The sequence below is a fragment of the Apteryx mantelli genome, chromosome 1 (genome assembly GCF_036417845.1).
Source record: "Apteryx mantelli isolate bAptMan1 chromosome 1, bAptMan1.hap1, whole genome shotgun sequence".
In the NCBI taxonomy this organism is placed as follows: Eukaryota; Metazoa; Chordata; class Aves; order Apterygiformes; family Apterygidae; genus Apteryx; species Apteryx mantelli.
In genome coordinates, this window is record NC_089978.1 from 99,756,275 (window position 1) to 99,780,817 (window position 24,543).

A 24,543-nucleotide genomic window follows, 5' to 3' on the forward strand; every position below is an offset into this window, starting at 1 on the left:
ACTAGGTGAATCTCACACCATTTACACAACAAACCTAATCAGGATTGTCTGAGGTAATATTGCTCATTTCTCAAACAGGTGGCTCTAAATCTATTAAAGCAGAGAGGGTTGAATACCAAAGCGCAAGTGACCAAAGCACAAATACCTTATTTAGCAACTCACGCTGAAGACAGTTATTGACAATATGGGATTTTTATGCTGCACGTATCTGGATTAAAAAAAATAGCAGTTTGCACTTGGCTGAGATAACATTGTTCAGCTTTGTCAGCTTGTCAGATAGTGTGATTAGATATATGGCACACTCTTGATCTCTGGGGAAGGATTCATTATCTCTCAATTTTGTATAATTTTTAAGAGGCCAACCTGACACAAGCAGTAATGAACATGTGGAGTTCCTCAGGTCACATGGCCAAAACTACGTTCTGCTTTCAGTTGCTGCATATCCTGAATATTTGCTTTCTTTTTATAGTAATTGAAGAGGTCAATGAAAAATCAGTAAAAGCTTCTACTCTAGTGTGCTTGGAGTAGAAAAGCTCATAAATGCTAACCATCTGCTGTTTGTACAGACACAAAAGCTAACAGTGATAATCAGCTCAACATAACTGGAACAAAACCACTGTAAAAAGCAAAGATGTTCAACTCTACTTTGACAGAAGTAAGATCATCTGTCACAAGCAGAAAAACTGGGGCCTGAAGCAGAGACAAACGGGAATTTTTATTTTTTTTAAACCTTATTTGTACTCCATACTAGAAATAAATAACCCATCTGGCAGGAAAAAAAAAAAAAAAAAAAGGAATATTAACGAACGGGATTGCCAGCAAGTGCTCTCGTGCTTCACTGTCAATGTTGTCTCTGTTGGGCTTAAAAGGGAACACCAGCGAGTGCGAGCAGGTACGCCGCCTTTGCCCACGTGGTCTGCAGACTCTTTGCAGAGGTGACCGTGAAGGTGCCAATTAGCAGTACTAGAAATCAGAGTTAACAGAGCCATTTTTGTCTACTAAACTGCTCACTATATTTTTGGCTCTGTAATTCTTACATCATCTTCCTTATTTTCCAGCTGGCTGTGGAATAATATTGACAAATTGTTTCTGGGCTGGGGACTGTTCCTGAGCAGCTCAAAATGAACACGAATAAACTGAGTACGGAGGGAGTAGTACACAGAGTGTTCCAGCAGATACAAAGAGAGTCAATCAAAATCATGAATAAAATGTTTCCCCGACAAAAACTTCAAAACTTTTTCATCAACGCTGATTATTATTCTATGGGCAAAGAATGAAAAAAGAACATGAAGTTTCCATTTTCCTGTAGAAGTCTGAAGAAGTAAAAAAAAGTTATCCTCACAGGATACGATGTGCCAAGTGTAGTGAATACAAATACAGTATTTGAAATGGAAAATTTTCACTTCGTGTTCATCACAAGTTAACATTTCTTTTTGCCCATGAATGGGCAAAGCCAGAGTTCAGTTTCCAGTGAGAATTACCAGCACTTACACTTACAATTTTTAAGCAGGATTCCTGTGAATAACTGCTCATATTTAGAACTCTCTGTCTCCATGCATAATCCTGTAAGTACATACATCTATTACATTAATAAAGGACAGAAGTGAGAGGGCAAGGAGGGGACACACAACAGAAGTAGTTCAAAGATTTCAAATGCATTATCTTGAAAATATTTTGGAATGCATTCCTTTTTGCTGGAATTTTATGCAGATCACAAATTAAAACTAACTGAGTAAGCATGTTATCATATTCAGCTTGGTGTGCAGCATTTAGATTAGATAACGCTTAGTTCTCTTGTTCAGAATTACATTTGTATATGAAAAGGGAAACAGATTTCAGCATTCTAAAACAAAGACCAACCTTTACTCATAGTAAATCTACTGTAAGTATTCCACATGAGCTTATTCCATGTGAGGAAGTTTTCCATACTTTTCACAATAACTGATTACATTTTACCTGAGACTTGCAGGTTTCCTTAGCATTTAAGGTTGGCATCTGGACTCTGAATCGACCTGCACCGTTCAGGAAGGCTTTAGAACTCTGAAAGAGGGGAGGAAAAAAAAAAAAAAAGCTCTTGTTGCTTTTTGTTTTTTTAAAAGATTATGTTAGTGTTAAACATTTCTTTACAACATAAGTCTCTGTGTATCACATTTTAAACATAGCCCCAAACGGAGCATCTCTAATGTAATGACTGTGCTGCTTTGCTTTTTTTAAGTTCTTAGGCAGACCTATTGCAATCTATATAAAACACAGTTACAAAACCTATTTGAGGGCTGACTTCATGCTGTCTTGTACATAGAAGCAGCATACCGAATTCAGAGCACGGTCACGCCATTCTTAATGTCTTCAACAGCTTTTTCCACTACTGAATATTCACTGGCATTTCAAACCTCTATTTTCTTGTAAGCAGATTACTTTAATAGCAACCACAGAAGTTGAGCTGCTTTGTTTCAGGAAAACCGTTTTTCTTCACTTCCCTACCTGCTGAAGATACAAAAAGTTTATCCCATTATCTTATGCTTGCTCTAGTCTTCCCACCCAGAAATGGACAAGAGGCTGTTCTCTTGGGGGCAAGAGGGGTAGTGAAGAGCTGGAGTGCCTCTAGGGAGCTCAAAACAGAAATTGAGGCAATGGGCTATACTGTAGGATCTACCAGAGTGCAGAATGTCAGAATTATAAGACACAGTAAGTCAGAGCGCTCTCCAACTTCTCAGGCAGGGTGTTGGAGCAACCTACTCCACCGTCTCCCTCCAGACAGCTCTGGTAGTAGCCTTCCCACAAATCAGACCCATCCACATTCTGCACAGTCCTTCAGGCTCCCAGGCGGACCTTGCTTTCTACATATATCTATTAACGCAAGCATTGCTTGGAAAATGTCAGCCTGGGATCCTTGGTCTAAAAGGATTTGCCAGAGATATTAAGGTTCATTTGCTGAATTAAATGTACAGCTTGAATGTAGTTTGCAGTCAGGTAGGGATAACCTATGCTAAGGTCACAAGAAGCACTGTGTACTCCTCAGGGATAAGATATTTGTTTGCCAGGTGTCTAATTACATCCTGAATGCCACATTAAAGATAAAAACAATAATAAAAAAATCAGAAAGGAATGCCCATCCTGACTGAACATTTTAATTGAAAATGAAGCACTGAATAATTCTTGCCCAACAAAAATTCAAGGATATATCTTGCAGTTTCCTTTAGACAAACTGCCATTCATTCACATATCCCTCTAAGAAGGCAAAAATTTATGAGGTGAGGGTAAGTGTAAGTATTTATGCTGTTCAGTGCAGTGCACAGGCACAAGCAATCTTTGACATGCATACTCCAAAATAAACAAACAAAACCCAAACCCCCAGGGTCTGATAAAACAGATTTTTAGATTTTATCTTACAGAAAATTAGGCTCTTGTTGGAAAATGATTTACAACAATCTATGGGGAAGAAAATCCATTATCTAGAGAAAAGTCATCTACATCTTTATTCAGCAGCACAGCAGAGAAAAAACTGAAAGACTTTTTCATTTGACTGTCAAAAATAAGATTTACTGTGGTAAGGAGGAAATGTCTGGGGATAAGAACTAGACTGAGAGGCTGCACATTTAATACTTAAAACTTTTTTCTGCTTTTCAGAAGATAAAAATTATAGTCTGGTATCTTCTAAATGCACGAGCACTTTATCGCAGGAGTTTAAGAGAACTAGTTTTCCTGGAAACACAAAATCACGTTAAAGAATGTTTCTAGAGCATAAAGACAGGTCTATATGAACTCTCTGCAACTAACACGTGTACCTATAAAAATAATACAGGGAGAAAAGTGACCAGAAGCAATAAAAAAGTTCTAAATCATCATGTTTTACAAATGCCATTAAACCTGCTCTCTAATGTCCATTATAAAAGTGCACCCATGCATGATAAAGCACACTGACTTCTTCCATTTATTTGTCATGGGCACTGCCATTCAGAAAGCTGTATATTAAACCTCTAATTCTGCCATCTAAATGCACTTTATCACACTCAAATATCTTGAAACAAATTTCAAATTCATAAATCAGAGCAAAGGTGAATACAAGCAAACAAAACACACCCCAAGAAACTGGTGAATGAAGAATGAGAACTGCGTATCCAAGGCTCTTTGCCCAGATTTCCCTTGTGCTTCTGAGCAACTCAATAAACTGAGATCACTCACCATTGTAAACTCTGTAGAAATATTGGGCTTATGAATATGCTGCAAATAAACAGTGGACCAAATTCATCCAGGATAGTGATATCACACAGAGATGAATATGATCTATAAATCTTAATATAACTCTACCCTAAAAATTTCACTCATGTTAAGCATTTATTTTAGTTGTGTTTAAATTTAACCCACCTCATTTTTCTACAACAAAGTTCAGTTTTTGGCACCATCAGGTACAGCTGCCTGCACCTAACCAACAATTTGTCCAAAGTGACCTGCTACAGCATTATGAGTATAGCATATACATATTTTTCATTATTATTCTTCAAAAAGAATTTCTAACAATTGGCAAAAGCACACAGGTTGTTTTGCTTCTTGAAACAGCTGAGCACAAAATGATGGTTATCATTTTATGCCTGCCAGCAAATTCTACTCCTTGATCAGCAAAGCTGAAATTTTTTGTTCCAAGTGATAACACAGTCTATTTTATGGCATGAACCTTCTTTCTATTAGCAATCTTTTTTTCTTTAGCAATCAGATACGGTCACTACCACATCTGCATTTTTAGGATATCTTACTGAACTTCTATTCTTATCTTATCAATTTCCTCAACTCATAAAACCACTCTCCCCACAGTGAATGGAAACTGCAAGCCATATTCATTAAGAATTTAGAATCCATTGTATTTTGCAGACCACACAGGATTGAAGCGAGGTATTTATGCAATTCAAACGGCATATAGCTTCCCAAGATACAGGCAAATCTTAATCTGAAGTCCAAGGAGTGTGGGGAAGTACTTTATAAACCCTCTACAAGAATTGCAAATGCAAACATATGGAATGGGGAAAGAAGAAGCGATGCCCTTGGTTCTCCTCTGGAGAGCAAGGTTTCCAGGGAAACAGCAGGTCAAATGCAGTGCTACACAATGAGGCTGCACATGATGCAGTGATCTTGCTGCTGTCCTAGAGAAGATTAAGTCAAATGATAGCCCCTTTCTAGGACTGGGTAAAGGAGTGGTGAATGAAAGGAAATAAAAGCTCCTAAAATGCTAGATTTTTGTTAAAAATATCATGACAAGTATTATATTGAATGTCACATTTTTCCCATACCAGCTCTTAGTGAAATATGTGAGTAATCTATCATGTAGACTTCTTTAGTTATGCTTTCCAGTAAATGTATTTGAAACAAATGGTAGACATCTATAAAGCTTAACAGAATATTTTGTAAAAATTATGCTCTAGCTATTATAAAAGCAGCTAGAATGTTCTCAGGAGCATTTCTGAACTACATAAAAGCCAAGGGAAAAAAGTCTTTCTCTTAGGCATCTCTAAGAGTCACGTAAAATATTCTCATAGTTGACAGAAGAAGCAGCGAAAGAGAATTAAATGACAAATACAGAGCTTATTGTGAATATGCCTTATCTCACAGTAACACACTAAGAATAGGAGTTCCACAGACCATTAAAAAACACACACTATAAAAGACAAGTTGCCTTCAGTTACTATTCAAGAAAAAGAAAGCATTTAAAATGTAAAAAGCTATCTAACTAAAACTGACGGAGGGGATGAAGGAGTAAAAAGTGGAAATCATCCTTGTACAATCTACCTGAGAGACTTGCAACTAGAAGGTTGCAAGTTGAAGTTGAAGTTGACATATACATACATGTGCAGATGATTGTAAGAATAATTAATCCTTTAGTACAGGAAAACAGATGTGGGATTCCCTTGGAACTTTCTCCCCAGCGCATTCCTCAACAGGCCTGATCTGTCCTCACACAAGGGAAACCTCAAGTCCTTCTTCACCATTCCTTCCCTACCACACTTTCAAAGAACTTGTCTAAAATGTGGCAGACCGTGACTGCCCACAGCTCCCTGGGAGCCAAAGGAGAAAGAGCCTTTTGGTTACAGTACAAATAAATAGGTACCAAAGTCTTACAGAACATAAAACAGAGATGAACCTGCAAACATACTCCTAAACCAAACTGGATAACAAATGACATTCTGTTACCAAAAGTTACGCACAGCTTGTCTTCCTAAAGCTCTCTGTTTTGTTCTCTTTCCTTGCTTATTTTTCTCCTGTTCTGCTTGGATTGCCTCCCTCGCCTCGGGCCACAGCTACATGAAGTAAGAAAGGAATAATCTTGCCATGTAGTAGCTAAAGCTTTCTAAGATAAATCTCTTTTCCTAGCATAGACATGGCTTTCTACATTACTTGGTTTTGAGCACTTAAGAAGTCTTATGAACTTTTGTGCCAAATGCATTGGGCAAACCTCTCTGTACTGGAGCTTAAACACCTTCCCAACTTACTTTTAAATAGTGTTTAAACAATCAACGACTTTATGCAAATATGCAAACAAAAGACTTGCTTTTAGAAACAATTAAAATCTACAGTCTTGCTATCACAATGGCAAAGGAAGCATACATTCAATGTTTAACAACTCAAAGAAGGCTTAGACATCCACACACACACACACACCATAATCCTGCCTCAACATTGCCTTCAGTGGTCAATCTCTAATGCTGGATTTTCAAACTCTAGTGTCAAGATAGTCGTGTTTTCCCTTGCGATCCAGGCAGCAGGCATTCCAGAGACAGAAAACAGCGTGTGTGTGATAACACAATTACAGTTTAGTAAAGTTCACTACCTCACTGCAATTTAAGCCCTTGAAATACAAGCTCTCATACAACAGCAAGATGCACTGTTTTTTTATGCCAGTAAACCATGTGATCAATACTCACATTCTCAAAACTCACTGGATGTTTAAAAAGAAGCAATCTAAGTATAAATGGCATCTCCATCCTTAGAGATGTTCAAAATTTGACTAGGCCAGACCTAAGCAATCCAATGAACATCAAAGTTAGCACTACTATGAGCAGGGAGTAGGATCAGATGACCTCCAGAGGTCCCTTTCAACTTATATTATTCTGTGATTCTATAAAAACTGAAGCACTGCATTGCCATGTGACCCATACTATTAAGCATAAGCTATTTCTCTCTCCATTTCACATTTCTTTATTAACGCAAGTATAATCTTCATTAAGTCCAGTTGGTTTTGAATAAAGGCCATGTTATATGATAACAAAATTCACTGTCATAGGCTGTTTACTCCAGTCTCTTCACCTCAACTTCATATCCAGCCCTTGCTGCCTCTTTTCCCCAGCCATGCGCTCCTACGGTCTTTCCCTCTACCACTTTCCACCCCAAACTCATAGATGCATGCTGCTTTGAGACTATGTCAGGGGAAAGGGCTGTTTGCTTTTTACTTTCTGCAATGCCTAGTACAGCATTCTCAAACAGCGAGACCCTTCATAGGATATGAATGGCATCTACCTCATTATGCATTACCTAAGTAAGGAGGGCAACCGGAGGATATAGGTCAAAATGTTCTAAGTATCTTGTTGCCCAGGAAGACTGGAGGAAAATAAGAAAGCTTGAACAAAGATGAATGTTTTTTACTTGTTTTGCTATAATGAGTTCATCCACTGCAAAACACAAATTAAAACCAATCATTCACCTTTTGATTAACCCTGTTCTGATAGAAAGTAAGCTACTGGTTTCTACTGCAGCACAGAACGGTGATCATTCCCTCATGCTCAGGTCAGTTACAGCAGAGCCTGGCACAAAAGGGTCACACAGATCATCTGGTTTCCAGAACTATCAGAGTAAACATGTATATTAGAAGACAGAAAGCTAAATAGAAAAAGCATTTACTTACACTGGATGGTGTGCAGGAGCAACTTATATCTTTAGGATCTGAAATACAATACCGCACATGATTAATAGGGAAAACAAGGATAATAGACATCTTAAAACACTTCTATCAGTACAGCCTGGTCTAGACTATGAGGGGATTGGGGGGGGGGGAACAATTATGTAATTTACTTCCAATAAAGCAACATTACAGATGACACAAAAGCAGTCCTGGTATAAATGTCTAATTGTACTGGTAGAGGAAAAGAAAATGATGCTCCATAGTATCCTTCCCATTCTAAGACTGTATTAAGTGCTAGTCTGGCATACTGGCTCATTACAACACTCCAGTTATATCTGCAGAATTTTTATTTCCTGAGATGGAACAGCTACAGTAACATAAGCTTTCATATACTAATATATTTGAGTCTACATAAGGACAAGAGGAGGAATTCTTTCTCTTTTAATTTCTATCAGTACAATTAAAGTAACAAAACTTGCTCTATCAGCTGATTTCTAGATCTCGTAGTACAGAATATGGACAACGTGTTGGATGGTAGCACTGCATATACATTGCAGCAAGGTGGGATATTCTGCTAAGATGCACTTGAAGAGTTTATATAAAGACAGAGAACTGGACTGAATTCTGAAATGGTACTTCCTCAGGTGTGCCAGAGTCTGAGTGTATTATATCTTTGGACATACCTGTCTTTTTCTCCATACAGTGTTCTAGGAAGAAGTGGTTTAAGTATTGCTGTAGTTTGAAGAGCATTTGTTTATATCTGAATAAACTATTACATATCCTTTTCACTGGATACTTTAATTTAAACAGCTGATGCTCCCTCCCATAATGAGCACCTACATGGTTTTTATCAGACTAAAACACTTACGTTCAATAAGAAACAGGAAGCAAACAATCCCCATCACAGCAATGATAACACCAGGCACCACAAAGGACAGACCCCAACAGGTAGACACCCAGTAAGCAGCAATTAAGGATCCCAAGATATTTCCCACTGAGGTATGTGAATTCCACATTCCCATGATTAAACCTCTCCTGCATCAAAAAAGACAAAAATTTCTTATTATTCCAACAATAAGCATTATTATAGTGAGAAAAATGTATCAAAAAACTATTCATCTTTAGCATCACTGAAATATTTGAAACCTGTTCTGTTACTGAACATTCCTTTATGCTACAGTCTTTCATCTAGTAATTTCAAGGCACCTCAATATTAATAGAAATGCTCTAAGTACTTGTCTGTGCATGACAGAATTCACTCTGCATTTAATGGGATTTAAAGGCATCTTCAGGGCTTGCATGTTTCTGGATAGAGTTTTCTGGATTAAAACATGCACATGTTGCATAGCATATGCATGCTAAGTCTGATGTCTGATGCTTCTGGGAATGCAAGCCCTCCGGCAGACACATTGCACAGATAATCTGATGCTTTCAGAATACGTTAGATTTTCCACGCAGAAGAAAACAATCTGTACAGGATAGGTAAAGCAAATCCAGAATTTTCTGAACACATCCTGGACTTACCATGCACTAGTTGAAGATAACACCGGCACAAGCTTGGCTGGCACATCAGACTGCTGTCAGCCTGGAAATCCCAGCTTAGAACTGCTGCACAATAACTCCAGCTGGGCTAATGTAAACCTCAAAAATCCTACTAACATCAAGGCAGCTAACAGTTTTTTCCTCCTAAGTCATGGGAAAACTACTTTGCTTTCAGTAGCATTTTATCTGGAGCAACCTAATTTGAACTAAAACACATCTTTTGCTCTGGCTGAAGACAAGATCTAAAAGGTCTGCTCACGTTTCAAGAAATTTGTAGCAAAATGAGAACAAGAACCAGTTCACTAGCATTTAGACCAGAGCCCTATCTATCAGCCCATTATTTAGCCTCCTAAGAGTAGAGATTTTTGCTTTTGCATGAAGTGAAATCTGAATAAAAGCATCCCTTTTGTGTAGAATCACCAATTTTATTCAATATCGTATGATGGTTATTGTTCTCTACACTTCGAAAGTTTCAGTAAAGAGACTACAGAAAACTAGCTTTAGATGAAAGTTTCTTAACTATCCCATGATTTTATATAGAAAGTACAGTTAATTTTCACACGTCCTCTTCTTGTACTCATTCATAATAATGGTCATTCAATGGTATCTACAATGGATGGCACCGTAGTAGCATTACTGTATGTTACATGCATCAATAGTTATCAGAACCAAACGATTTAGCATGCAGCTTCTGCAAAATTTATGAAAAACTCCTGTATGGTATGATGAAAAAAAAAAAAAAAAAAAAATCACTGTGCATGACCTCTCTTCAGGATTAAAAAAAAAAGTTTTTAAAGAAAAAAATGACAAAAAGAAAGGTTAAATCAGCTGCCCTATCTATTTTCTTCTTTAACTAAATACTTGAGTTTCTGTAAGTTTATCAGAAAAAAAGGGCATTAGACAAAAAGGGCTATACCCTGACAACTCCTTTAAAACACAAACACACATGATTTCTCATGAAAATATGAGAAATTCCACATTAAAATGGTATGGTAGCTGCCTTTATTAAAAATTGTTTTAGACTGATAATATTTGCAAGAATTCTTCTTAATTCAATTCTGAAATACTTCATCGGAAAAATTAAACATCTAAACTAGAGTAGATTAAAGAGCTACCACAGAACACTGTTCTGACATAAGACAGAAGGTTTTAAACTCTTTAGGTAAACTAACCAGGATGACAAAGAAAATTCCTCTCAAGGATCTACCCAAGTGCTTGTTTCATCCCCAAAATCACTGAAGCAAGAGCAGGATATTTAAATTGATTGTAATATTACAGCCCAAAATGTGTTGATTTGTAGTTCCAGTACTTTGGATTATTTACCTTCCTTTTCCAAACCAGTTGCCAATACATGTAACGACACTTGGCCAGCCAGTAGTTTGCACCAACCCATTAGCTATCTGAAAGCATATAAAAATAACAATAAGCAAACACACCCTGCAATAAGTCAGGTTCCTACAAAATTCCTGCTGAGTGTTGCACTGGAAAAAGGAAGTCTACACAAATGCTTTGAATTTAGAAATTTAGTGGGGGTTTCCAATGATTTTTTTTTTTTTTTTAAGAACAAACAATTTATAATATTTTGAAGAGATTCTTCCCTCTACCCAAATATCTCGAAGTACTTTATGAAGTCAAACACAAAAATTAATGTTTAATCACAGACCTAACAAAAATCACATTCCACTAAGCAGAACCGAGAAACTAATTCCCCACACCCAATACTTACACAATACTTTGCCCAATTTGGATGCAAGACAAAGTATGTTTGTAATGAAACAAAATAAAAAATAAAAAAAAAGAAAGCTTTAGGGGAAACTGGACAATCCCAAACATTAATTGTGAAAGGGATAAAAGAAATATGTACATAAACTGAGAGGAGACACTTAACATGCTATTTTTAGGCTGGAGTAGGAACTGTTTCAGCCTGGGTGTTGCACAGGTCCCAAGGGAATCCTAACTTGCTTTGACTTTTCTAAAATTCCTTTTCTAGCATTTCACATTGACACAAAGATCACAGTACAATAATTCACATGCACAATGAGCATTTGAACACGCAATAAACAACATCACTTTATTCACCAAGAACCAGTTAGGTTGATAGCATGAGACCATCCTTGGCATTACAGGACACACTGTCCATATCATGCAGTGCAGTGCTTTGTAGAGACACCTAGCCCAACCCTGAAGGAGCTGGCTCAGGTCTTAGAAACCAAGTAGCCCAAGAGCACTGGGGCAGTGACATGGTTAAACAGGTGACAGGTGAAATGGTTAGAAAGCTTTCAATACACAAGTATCACTGCACGCCATGTTGCACCATGTCATGGACACACGCCAGCTGTGAAATTGTTGCTGATATAATACAAAGAGAGCAGCAATGCAAGGTGTGGAAATGCCTAAAATGACGCAGAAGGACAAATCATATCCTGGTCCTGATCTAAATTTCATTTTAGGTCAAAGGTAAATGTACATGTGATGCCTGATCAGATCTATAAGTGCTCTGAAAAATCCCACACAACGATTTTCGTTGCGGAAGCTGGCTGTGTCTCAGCCACACCAGTGTGGAAGACTGCTCATCATTAGCAGCATAAATATAATTATCCGGCAGAGAAATCCAGGATGCGTCACTCAGGTGTTGACAGACTGACAAAAGTAAATATGTCTGTTTCAAAACTCTCCCACATTAAGGCTTGCAAAGATTTGATCAGTGATTTGACACTGATTGAAACACTTTAATTTGTTTTTAAAGATTTCTTCCCCTAAAAAACATTTTTTTTAAAATAAAGCCTGGGGCTATACACTCTATCATTGCTGTCTGTCATTAACTTTCATAGCACAATGTATGCCAGCATTTATATCTTCTCATCTAACCACTAATCATTGTTTGCACCTGAAAAAACACAACACCAAAAAGCACCATAGAAACTCACAGTAACTAAATAACAGCATGCCTACCTGGGCCATTATGTAAAACCACAGATTATGTATATTATAGAAATAACCCAATCCAAACATTGCAGTGAAGAGTCCGCTAGCAAGCATTCCGACTGTCAGATAATACCGGATAGGTAGCCGTTCCCCTATTATACCACTTGAAACATGGAAGGAAAGAAAAAGAAAGGGTATGATTAAAGTGAGACCATACCCCAAGCTTTCAAAAATAAAGAACATTTTGTGTTTTTTAATTCTGGTTGAGGAGAAACTGTGCTGGCAGCTGCTGTTTCTGTTTTGTTGTTGTTGTTGTTGTTGGTTGTTTTTTTGCACAGAAGCATTAAAAATGAAATGAGCAATTTTTAACACTTGACAAAATAAAACAACAAACAACTAACGTTCACTAATTGCCAAGTACTGACATCTACACAGTCATCTTTCAGGGAGATACTCACCTGGAGCACACTGGAAATGGTTTACTCACAAAATCATTTTTCAAATGATCTGTAAGGTGTAATACATCTCCAATGTCTCCAGCCACTGAGAGCGAGACTCTTCTTCCTTGCTAATGCTTCTACTCATGAGGGTTCCATTTTTAGTCAATAAAAAGAGGCATCTCCAGACAGCAGCTCATCCCATACATCTTAAGATGGGCTAACTACACTTTTAGGAGGTGCCTGTTTCTCTCCTTTTACTAAAAGAAAGCCAGGACAGCTAGCTTAGTCTACACATGAAAGTTGCTGTTTGGGGACACACATCCTACCTCCACATGAAGAAAGACAGGCTAGATTGTGAGCTGGGAAGCATTCCTGCATAAGGCAGTCGTGGGGAGGTAAGAATATTTCTACATATCAACAGGGATTATACCACTGGGGACTCAGGAAGATGCATTTTTCTCACAGCAGCTAGCACAGAGATTGGAGCGTGATAGCCAAGTTCTTCCTGTCTTCACCAGAAACTTTCCAGTAGGAAAGGACAGTAGCTCAGAAGTAGTATAGCCTCGTATAAAAACAGTAAACTATGAAGCAGGTTTTCAAGAGCGAGATTTACCTCAGATACATTCCAATTGCATATGCACACAGAAACGAGTAATCCAGTGCTCCCAGTAATTGCTTGTAGTTGTTCTTATCTAAGAATACATTTTCAAAACAAATTATCAAATTATCAAAAAAAATTACTATTAAATGTACCAATAGCTTTCCAAAAGTTTTTACATTATAAAAAAACCTACTTGTGTACCTGCATTGACATTTAATTTTAAATAGGCACTTTTCGACTTCAGCATGAATTTTGCAAAACATTTTATTTAACCAAAAAAAAAACCCTCTAAAACTTACATCTTAATTCCACTGTATTCAAAACAGCATTTGGCAACAGAAGAAACATCAGTTATTAACAAGTTGACCATTTCTTACAGCTTCTTAGACAAGAGGAAAACACAAAAGTTTAAGGGATTTTATTAAAAGCATAGTGGAAAGATATGTTTCAAATGTGTGATGTCCTAAAACCTAAAATGGCTAAAAAAGCCATCATCATATAAGCTTCTAGGGAATCAGCTTAATATATTTTATAAAATGTTTAAAGCCTTTTGCATTTCATTTTCCATCTACTCATAGGGCACAGACATAGAAGTCGTGTTTAGAAAACAGCACTCTGCTCTGTACAGGAAACGACCACAATCACAACTAAATGGGACTTGCAGAAAGCATGGAGGCAGCAGGAAGGACTCCACCCAGCTAGAAACATCAACAGAGCACCTAATCTCAGGCTCATCCTAAGAAAAAGAGTGCGGGTATTTGCAAGGAACCACAATTTCCATTGGCTTTGAGAGTAAAGTCACAGGTATTACAACACTCTTCCTTTTAGTGATATTCCCAGCTTTCCAGCTATGCTGCCTCAGAAAAAGAGCTGAAAGAACAAGCCTAGAGTGCCATCAACATGTGTCCATGGAAGAGGGAGGACACTGGAGTTCAGAAGGTATTGAAAATTAAGAAAGCTAACTAATGTTTTAAATCAGTGAACTCACTACCTCCTTGGTCCAGGAACAGGAAACAGCAACCAAGTTTTACTGCACCCCAATAATTTGGGAAACTTATGGGACTAAGTCTTTGCAGTGAACTGATTACTTCGCAGCAGGCAGTTAGTAACACTGGGTTCTGTCCACAGAGAACCCAGAGCTCAGATCTCAAACTATCTTTGAAAAGAATGGGGGATTTTATTGCTAGTTAAAGAATAAGCAGAATAGATTACTGATGGCCACATAGACTGGAGTGGACTAGCATGCTGAATGTGACTGTTCTACTCCACTGATATTCTTGACAGTGATAAAATGTCAGGGAATGATTGAAAAATCTCAATTAAATTAAAATACAATTTGAATTTAACTTGTAAGCAGGCAAATATTTTTTTCTATTTAAGTAAGGGGGCAGGTTTATAAGCTACTCAGTAAGCTGCCGACCCTATTCTGCAAGAAAGTCCCACGTTTCTCACCATTAAATTAGGAGGAAAAAATATTCTTTCTGACCGATAAGGACTCTGAAAAGCTCCAGTTTAGATACACAGCAAGTAATTCCATTTAAACGACCTCTGGGCCTTGAACTAAAACAGCAGAAGATCATAATGATTCCTTTTTACTTTTAATTTTTTTTCCATAATGAACATTTTAAAGACAACTCCAAATTTTCACATGAGCATGTTTTCTGACTGAAATTCTACTGAAACATTTCACAGCTATACCAGGTAAAATAATATCAGCTGTTTAAGTGATTTTAAGCAGGAAAGATACTATAAGGGGGGTTGCAACTTAACTTTGTTCGGAATATCAATGAGAACATTCAAAAGAAAGCACCCCTCCCAAATAAATCTCCTGAATACCTCCACATACGAAGAACAAACAGCAAAAGGCAGATAATCTAATTCTCATTATCAACACATTATCATGAAAAAAAAAAAAAAACACCACTCACCAAATGGTTCCCAGCCACACTGAGACACATTAGATGGCTTTTTGACAGGCTGAATCTGGGCGGCATATTCTCTGTAGGAGTTGAGTTCAACTTCATGTGAAGCAGCACAGTGCTTATGCAGCTCTCCCTGATATAGAAAGAGAATTTAAAAACAGAAGACTCACTTGTAACAGAACCCTGCTAAATCCCATACACTAGCAAATTTAACAATTCTAGCTCTATATGAACCTGTGTCAAACCCACTGAAATCAGCAGAATCGTTAGCCTGTGGCATTTTGCTGTGTGAAGCCCCCATTACATGAAAGAAAAACTATGTGGCTGGTAACAACACCCTGTAGTGAAACGGTGTTTCTGATACTGAGGGATTTTGAAATACTTCACTAACATTGACCCACTTTACTCATTTTTACTCATCAGTCATATACAAGACAGCCCGAGAAGATTTTGCCACCAGCTTCACTGGGAACAGGAGTAGATCTATAACTGGCAAAAAAAGAAAAGAAAAGAAAAGAAAAAAGAAAAGAAAAGAAAAAAGAAAAGAAAAGAAAAGAAAAGAAAAGAAAAGAAAAGAAAAGAAAAGAAAAGAAAAGAAAAGAAAAGAAAAGAATCCCATAGAATCCCAAGTGTACAAACAATTATGAAAATGATGCTCAACAGCATTTGGAATAGTCTTGTAAATGCCGCTAGGATTTTATACATTTGACTCATCAGTTACAAGCAACATTTCTCAAACCTAAGAATGCAAACATTATATATCTATACATTAGATTAATTCACATGAATGGTGGCAAGTATAGGCATAGCTGTGCAAAGTGTTAAGCCCAAAGAATGGAAGTATACACAATATTCTAGGAGTGGTGTCACAAAAGTTTATTAAGTAAATAATACTGTGCACCACCTTTATCATTTTTTCATCTTTTAAACCACTCCAAGTTAAAGTTTAACACTGCCTTTCACAAAAGAAAATACAGAAAAGAAAGAGTGTTTCCTTGTTTAATAGGAGTAGAAGGATGTTTAAACAAGGACACAAGGTTGCTTACCTTAACTATACTAATAGGTTTCCTTGATAAATGGAAGCTGGCATATAACAAGAAAGTGAGAATGAAAATGAAGGCTCTATACCTATAATATAAAAAAACCATGCATTTGAAAATGATTTTATTCAGATTTACTTTTAGTGCTAAGTTATGTTATATATTAATATATTAAAATATTACAAAAGTTATTGGTAATTTGGGAATAACTGAAGACAACCTTTTTCATATTTTCTAACAGCCAGAGAAGCCACATTAGCATTAACACTCTTTTAGAACATCTGACCTGATCTAGGTTTTAAAGGAAATTCTTTAATACACAGGTAGAGATAGGACTACATGGTAGTGTTGTTTCTTTCTGCACTTGGATTGCGCACAGCTGATTTGTTGAGTTTATATCCTTCCTTTAGGGGCCATTAAAAGGCAGTTCCACATTAAACATAGTGATAATCAGATCTCACATATCATAGTCTCATCTGGTTTCTGCTAAGATCACGACATTAATGGTGGTTCTGCGTGCTGTCAATTTGGCTATTTCGGATTATTGTTTTTTTTCTTTCCTTACTGCTTATAGGATTTTTGCTTTATTTTGCCTTCCTCTCCAACAAGAAGAATCAGTCATTTCTACAGACTACAGAGCGGACAGACACTGAGACAGTGCACTGTCAGCTGGAGTACATGAACATAATTAACCAGCTTGGGGTTTGGAAAGGAACTTTCCCTCATCCTGACCGGCGTCTTTGGGTCTTTCTCTGCAATATGTCTGAATTATAAGGACATATCATAAACTTCCTGTCACTGCAAGGGTTTTAAGCAAAGATAACAATCTGATCTATTCTATTCTCTACTTGCAGCACATACGTTTCAGTTGTTTAAGAAGGGAAATGTTTTGTGGATTTACGCTTTTAACAATACATAGAGATCAGACTAGATCTACTGGCTCCTTCCAGCCTTGACCTTAAAATAAAAATCTGTAAATAATGCTACATGCATACATACAAAGCTCTGATACCACACAGCACATAACGGTTCCTACTTTGTAATTAATCATCTTCAGTCATTCTCTGCCTTATCAACTTCTACATAACAAGGGTCTTCTTTTATATTTCTAGCATATCCACAAACAAAATAAAAAAAGAGTGAGTTACACTGAGTTATTCACCCCCATTACTGAAGGCATCCTCACAAGCCATAAAAACTGTAATGACCTTGTCCTTGCTGCTCCAGTAAAGAAATGTGTGATAATATTGCTCAAATGGGAAGTGCTAGGTCTTTCATTTGTTATTTCTTTGTTATTCACACACAATTGACTCAGTATTCTCTCTCTGAAAAAGCACCAGAGCTGATGCCATCGAAACAGATTCAGAAAAGCTTCCAGGATTAGTTTCCAAAAGCAAGCTTTTTTTTTTTTTTTTTTTTTTTTTGCTATTTATATTACAGTAGCAAGAACCAGAACTGAGCTTCTGCTAGTCTTTATCAAACATCAATTTCTGGAGGAGAAAATACATTTCTAGTCAAGACAAACAAGCTAATCTCCAGCCCCCTTCCCACCTAAGAGTTTGAAAATAAAAATTTGAAATTCATCCCTTCAAATACATACCTTGCAAAGGCAAGGACAGAAGGATTTATTGTCTAGCACACTTGATAAATAAAGATCTATAATACAGTCCATGACTAGGTTCCCCATCAATGTATGCCAGCATTTTAAAGACAGCAATATTTATTTGTTACACAACTGACAATTATTTTCTTGGTTTATATGTGAAGCAATGAAAAGGTAAAAATAGAGAAAAGCACCAGAACCGTCTTTCCCAGATACAAACTCACCTTGTCCAAAATAAAGATCAGCAACATACTTCAAGACTTACCACTGATCTCTTGAAAATAAAGTGATGAAGCGAATGCCAGGAGGAAGCTGAGCCATCTACTCTACAGCTGGTATCAAATTTTAGGCAACACAGTTTTACGGCTGGGCAAATGTTATCTGCTGTTCAGAATGTGTAACAAAGATCCTCCCAAAGCCATGTAATGGTAGACTGGCAACAGACTTGGAAGAGACACTGCAGAGCTGAGCTGATCTCCCTTAAGGTTTTCTTCAGATACCTTCGGTCACTACGCGACCAATTCTTCACTCTAATTTTGTTAATTGCTGATCCTTAAAGAAGAGAAGTTGGTATCTAAGTGTTCTTATCAAGGTATTCTAGTACTTTCTAATGACTATATTTAAATCAGCAATTATCTAATTCAGAAATAAGAATTAGCATAACTAACCTTCTAGACATCAAAATGTAATAGAGAACTTGAACAAATACTATTTTGAGAAGTCAACATAGCACAGAGCAGAGGGGGAACATGCATTTAGGACATGATCCAAAGCCTGCTGACATCAAAACTGCTTTTGTCTCAGAGAGATTACAAATTGGTAATTCCCCACCTTACAAAGATCTACTTTAAAACATCAGAACCACTCATAAGGTTGAAATTCGTTCAAAGACGACTGCAGTGTTTTCAGCCCAGAATGGAGAACCCTTCAGCTTGAGGAGGGAAGCAGCCAAACACCGCTGCTAGCAGATCTCAATCAGCACTCCCCCGGCCAGCCTGATCCTCCTGTCCCAGCACCGGTGCTGCACAAAGCACGAAATCAGCAGAAACCTCAGGGTGGGGGAGGAAAGGGATGTTTTTCTGCCACCTGAGCACTCTACACCAGCTCATCCAGGGGGCGAGCACAAAGGGGAAGGCAGGCTCCCGTGCATAGGCAACACTGGGGGGAACACTGAGACTGTGACAGCACCAGTTCAAATTGGCATTAAATGTTGTAAAATTCCTACCGTTTCTTTAAATCCTGGCCAAAGACCCTCAACAGGAAAATATGCAACGTATTCTTTATTACATGCTCGGCAACAGGAACTAGCTGCACTGTTATTTAGCAGCAAGTTTGAGCCACCGGTTGCGTAAGACAACACAAGGCACTGTAGGCAAAAGGTGTGACTGCAGCTCACGCAGACCAGCTGAGCCTCCCCGTGTGCTAACAGCAGTGCCATCCCAGCAGTACAGCGGATGATGTACCAGGACTACAACTGTCACCCAGCAGTGTCCCTGCCTGGGAGCTGTGACAGATCTCCTACTCTTCTGGTAGCCAAAGCTAGTGGGCTTAAAGGCAGCACCAGCCACGCTTCTCACCATGCTTCTCACGGAGATTTGGCAAGATACAGGACTCACTCTCCCGGGAACAACAGGAAGTGAGCTAACGAAAAAATCTCCTTTGAAGAAAACAACTGTCATTATCAAGGGCTTATATTAACCTGGGATTTTTATAAGCTGCCATGTGACAGGCAGAGGTGTGAGCCTCTCTCCTCTGGTCTTTATTCCCCCCTCTTACTATAGAAAGCACAAGTGTGCTCCTCTTCGACTGAGTGGCAGCACTGAACACAATACCTGTTGCGTCAAACCTGGCCACTTGAAAACTTCATTATCCACATATGCTTTACCCTTGGGAATGGAAGAAATCTACGCCCTTTTCACATAACTGAGTATCCCACCAAAAGATCAAGGGTCTGCTCCTTTACGTAAACACACATTTTTGTCATGCCTTTAATTCTTCACATTCACCTGGTTCAGCTTGACATCTCTCCTGTCCCCTCCCCACAATGAAATCTCCCTCCTGTAAAACAGAATAGACTCGTTAATCTTGTTTGGTGTTTTTTTTTTTCCCCTCTCTCTCCAAATCAGATACTAGTTGTGCAATTAACCAGCAAATCCTATAATCATTCCCACCTCTCCCACCAGGAATTTCCTACCTCCTCTCTGAAGCTGCCGGGGCCAAGGAAAGGGCAACCTTTTCTTTCCTCTCCCACCCTCAGCTGCAGGTTCCTGACTCCCTCTGTGTCAGACCTAGTGGCTGCATAGCCACAGTTCAGGTGGCTGATCTGTCAGAAAACCAGCCCTGAAAAACAGCTGGTCTAATAGAAAATAGTAACCCACTCTGCGGCCACAGGACTGCTAAGTGGGATGCACCTGAAGCAGCAGGAGCATAAAGCCAGGGACTAAAAGTGGTACTGTCCCTTACAGCAACAGCTAGCCATTAGGTCAGCTGAGCTTGAATGTCAAGCCATCAAATGCTCGTCAATCATTTTGTGTTTGGCAGAACTCAGCTATGGAGAACTCCAGTGGGAGAAGAAAGAGAAGAGAAAAAGAGGTGGGAAGAGGCAGCCCAGGGTAGGAGTGAGCAGTACTCCAGCAGTAGCAGACCTGTTTCAGGGCAATCCCAAACCCATTTCTCCTCTCCCACAGTTGTCCCAGATACTGAAACTATTATTTAAGTGGCCATACTCCGAGTGAGGAGGCAGAAATATCCATTGGGGCGGGGGGGGGGGGGAGAGGAGTGAGAGGCTAGCAAAGAACAAAAAGTTGAGGTCACAGACCTCTTAAAATGGTTCCCTTAAAATATAAGGGGATAAGGCAATTATCATTCATGGAAATGTAATTGTTAAACAGGTATTCAATGTGTAAGGACTGTAAGAAGTGTAAGTGTAAGAAGTCAGAAGCCTCTCCGCACATCTTACAAACATTTTAATACTAAGTGGCCACACAAGGTTACACAACCGTGCACCTGCTGCACAGATCATACTCACACAAAAGCTAGTACAAAAACCACAACCTCATGATGGCATATGCTTGCTGTAAATCCAGAATCATGTGGCTTCAACAAAGACGACTGAACTATCAGCAGCATTCAGAGAACTGCACCCGAACTCTCTTTGACAGGGAATGATTTCCTCTTATCTACTACAGGCAGAGAGACCCAAATTCTGGCCTTACAAGGACTGGAGTGGATTTCATGCCCCAAGCTCTTGTTTACTTGTCAATCATTTATCTCTATCTCCATACATCTGTGAGTTCATCTGACATTCATGGTTGTGCTTTTCACAAACAAACAAAACTTTTCCCATGAAAGCAAAGGACCCTATGGCAATGTCACTCGTGATAACAGGTTATAAAGATCTCATGCTGCTGTAGATGAAACCAGGTTTTATAAAGAAGTTATTCTTCAGAAACAATATTAGTAAGATGTAGCAGATAGTTTACCAACACATCTTTTATATTTCCCCTTTATTAACAAAGCACAAGGATAAACTTCAGTTCAATAATTGAACTGGTTTCCTATTCTTTCATTTTCAACAACTACTTTTCCTGGCAGTGCAAACAAATACCTATACTCCTTGTTATATTGCCAGGTATAAAACAATATTCTGGTACTAAGTTTGAACCCATACTTACCTTCCACATTTTATATTTTTCCTTCAGGCTTCACACTGCACTGTCTGAAACACAATTCCCTTGCTGTTTCAGGAAAACACTGTCATTTTTTACCAGCCTTTACCACCGTAAATACCATAAACTTTGGCTCAGCTGCACTGTGTTGTGCATTGGAGAAATGGAGTGAAGCTCCTGCTTGGTCCCTATGTCTTTCTGCACTGTTACTCTGGAGGACAGGCATGCATTACCCACTGCTCCTCTATACAAAACTCAGGTCCTGATCAGGATGTCCTTAAGGACTCAAGAGGCCTTTGGGCACATGCTGATCAAAGGCACAGTGTACTTAATGCCCAGCAGCTCAACACCTGGGCCATAAACTACCAAATCCATGAGCTTAGGAGGTTTTAGAACAGTCTTAAATGGCAGTGCTCCTTCTGTTTAATATTAATGAACAAATCTGAAAACAAGTAATCCTGACTTTAAAATGTGGCAAACCATCCTTGTGAATATACAATGAATCTATAACCGAGTTCCATAACGACCAGTAACTGTGTTAGCGACTGCACTGAACCGGAGGCTACTGCAACATGAGATGACTAGGTGAAAGCCAGTACAGCTGCCCAGCCTCCCTAAATGTCAACTGCCAGGCTTGGCACTTGGATGGAGTGCTAAAACGCAGGCTACCCCGCGTGGCCAGGCCTGGAGAACGAGGGAAAAGCGAGGACATGTCTCTCCCGCAGGTGGGCCTTCCCCAGTGATATGAGGTGCAGCCTCCAGGAGAGCCTGCTCACATCCGTGTAGGAAGTTTTCCAGCAGCAGTTCAATAGTGCAGATCTCCACTTCTGGCTTTCAATGTGTCTTTAAAATCACTCACCGGAGACTCTGTGCCTTTAACTGTACACACCGAGGCACACCAACCTACATCCACCGCTTCCTCTAATCAAGAAAACCAGAGGCTCCTCGAAGAACAATCCTCCCTGTGCTTCATGCCTTACACCAAAACCTGACACGAAATGAACCGCGGAGGGGCAGGTCTCAAGGAAAGCCTGCGAGGCGCAGGTGCCTTACAGGAACCTGAATCCTCAAGGGGAAAAAAAGGAGGGGGGGCAAGAGGGGAAAGAAGGAAAAGGAAGAAAGGAAAGCGGGCGGCAAGAGGGGAAAGAAGGAAAAGGAAAAAAGGAAAGCGGGGGGGGCGGTGCCTAACCCCGCAGCAGCACCCAACGCCCGAGGCGGAGTGCGGGGCCCCCGGGCGGCCCCCGCGGGGAGGGGAAGGGAAGGGAAGGGAAGGGGGCGCCGCCCCCGCCGCCCCGGCGGGAAGCCGCAGGGCCGCCCCCCGCGCCGCCGTCCCCCCGCGGGCCCGGCAGGTGCGCCGCCGCCCCCCGCCCGCCGAGCCTACCCGGTGCCGCTGCGCTCGCCCTGCTGGCGCCGGCGGCTTCCTGCTTCCTGCTTGGGCTGAGCTGGGCTGAGCTGAGCGGGGCGGCCGGGCGCGGCTCCGGGTGGCCGCGCTGCCGCCCGGCCGCCGGGAGCTGCGCGGCGGGACCGGTCTGCTGGGGCCCCTCCCCTGCCCGCCACGCCGCGGGGGAGGAAGAGGAGGAGGAGGGCTCCCCGCGCCGGCGGGGGGGGCCGCGGCTCGGCTCGGCGCGACGGGCAGCGGCGGCCGGCGCTGCGCTGCCCCCGCGAGCGGGGGGCGGGGGCGGCGGGGCCAGGCCGCGGCGGCCGTTAGAAGTTGCGCCATGGGCTCATGCCTGCCCCGGTCTGTAACGGCCGCGAGGCCCCCTCCCCTTCCCCGCGGAGAGGAACGGCTGCCCCCCGCCCGCCCGCCCGCCCCTCACTCCCACACGGAACTGGGACCCCCCGGCCGCGGTGCCGGGCCCCGGGCCTCGCCGCGGGGTTCGGGGGCGGCGGCGCGGCCCGACCCCCGCCCGGCTCCGCGGCGCGGCCGCGGCGGCGCCGCCTCCCCCCGCCCGGCTGGGGAGCCGCGCACAGAAACGCCGTTGTGTGAGCGGGCGTTATCTGCGGTTTTAACCGATTAATTTTTAACCCAGGGGGTGTCTTACTTGTCGCGTTTCAGAGTTGTGTCTCGGAGGTGGCTCGGTGCGCTCCAGCTGTGCTTCCCCCCCCCCCCTTTTTTTTTTTCCTGACATCGCCGGTTTGATTTCGGATGAAGTCACTAGTCCCCGTCCTGGGTAAATTTGCACAGGTATAGAACTTCAGCACTGCCAGCTGTCCCCCCAGAAATCACCAAAGCTATTTATGCTGTTCAGCCACAAACATTCAAAAATCATGAGCCAGGCCTCCTGAAAACTGACAGAAGAAAATCCATGGGACTCTTTCTTTAAAACAGAAATCATTATTTATTTTATTTGCCTTCTGGTTTCCTGATTCTGCAGTGTGTTTTCATTTGCAGCAACTATCCATATTTCAAAGCTTAGCTATTTATGCAAATACTCACTTCCAGCTGCTGCTGTATTTCTTTACCATGATAACCTTACCAAAACTGGTAATGCGACTCTGTTTATTTAATCCAAAACTTAATAATTGTTAATGGTTACTGTGTGCAGGCTTTAATTACTCTGTATAACAGTTCCTGCCTTGTAGAATATTATGTGCCTGGCATCAGCAACCTGCTTATGGCACTCACTAAAATGTTAAGTTGTATTTCATGCCTTCCCTCTTATCTTGTGCTGCCTGTGTCAATAATCACAGTCAAACCAGCTCTTTGACTCCCTGTGTGATTTTCTTCGGCCCCACGTTTCAAACCCTTACACACGTATTCAGCTTCACTACGCAATGACGGCAATGATATTTTTCCTTCGCTTTCTCCCAGTCAATAAACAAAACCTTCTCCCTTAAAATAATGTTTGCAGAATCAGGTTCTCAGAGTTACACAGGAGTGCTGCACAGACTGTTGTTTTTAAGCTTGTCACTAGCA

The 24,543-nt window shown here is 40.3% G+C and overlaps 1 protein-coding gene across 2 annotated transcripts in view; it reads right to left on the reverse strand.

The window, feature by feature from the left end:
* SLC37A1 (solute carrier family 37 member 1) overlaps window positions 1-23,050 on the reverse strand; it is a 39,284-nt gene extending 16,234 nt beyond the window's left edge. For both annotated transcript variants that reach the window (XM_067298394.1, XM_067298383.1), the window contains exons 1-10: window positions 23,008-23,050; window positions 18,224-18,510; window positions 16,362-16,443; window positions 15,322-15,448; window positions 13,406-13,484; window positions 12,380-12,515; window positions 10,751-10,827; window positions 8,754-8,920; window positions 7,889-7,926; window positions 1,957-2,040 (exon numbers count right to left, since the gene is read on the reverse strand). In XM_067298394.1, coding sequence (XP_067154495.1) covers window positions 1,957-2,040; window positions 7,889-7,926; window positions 8,754-8,920; window positions 10,751-10,827; window positions 12,380-12,515; window positions 13,406-13,484; window positions 15,322-15,448; window positions 16,362-16,443; window positions 18,224-18,279 — 846 coding nt within the window. In that variant the 5' untranslated portion in view covers window positions 18,280-18,510; window positions 23,008-23,050. The remainder of the gene's footprint in view (window positions 1-1,956; window positions 2,041-7,888; window positions 7,927-8,753; window positions 8,921-10,750; window positions 10,828-12,379; window positions 12,516-13,405; window positions 13,485-15,321; window positions 15,449-16,361; window positions 16,444-18,223; window positions 18,511-23,007) is intronic.
* Between the last annotated feature and the right edge of the window lie 1,493 nt (window positions 23,051-24,543).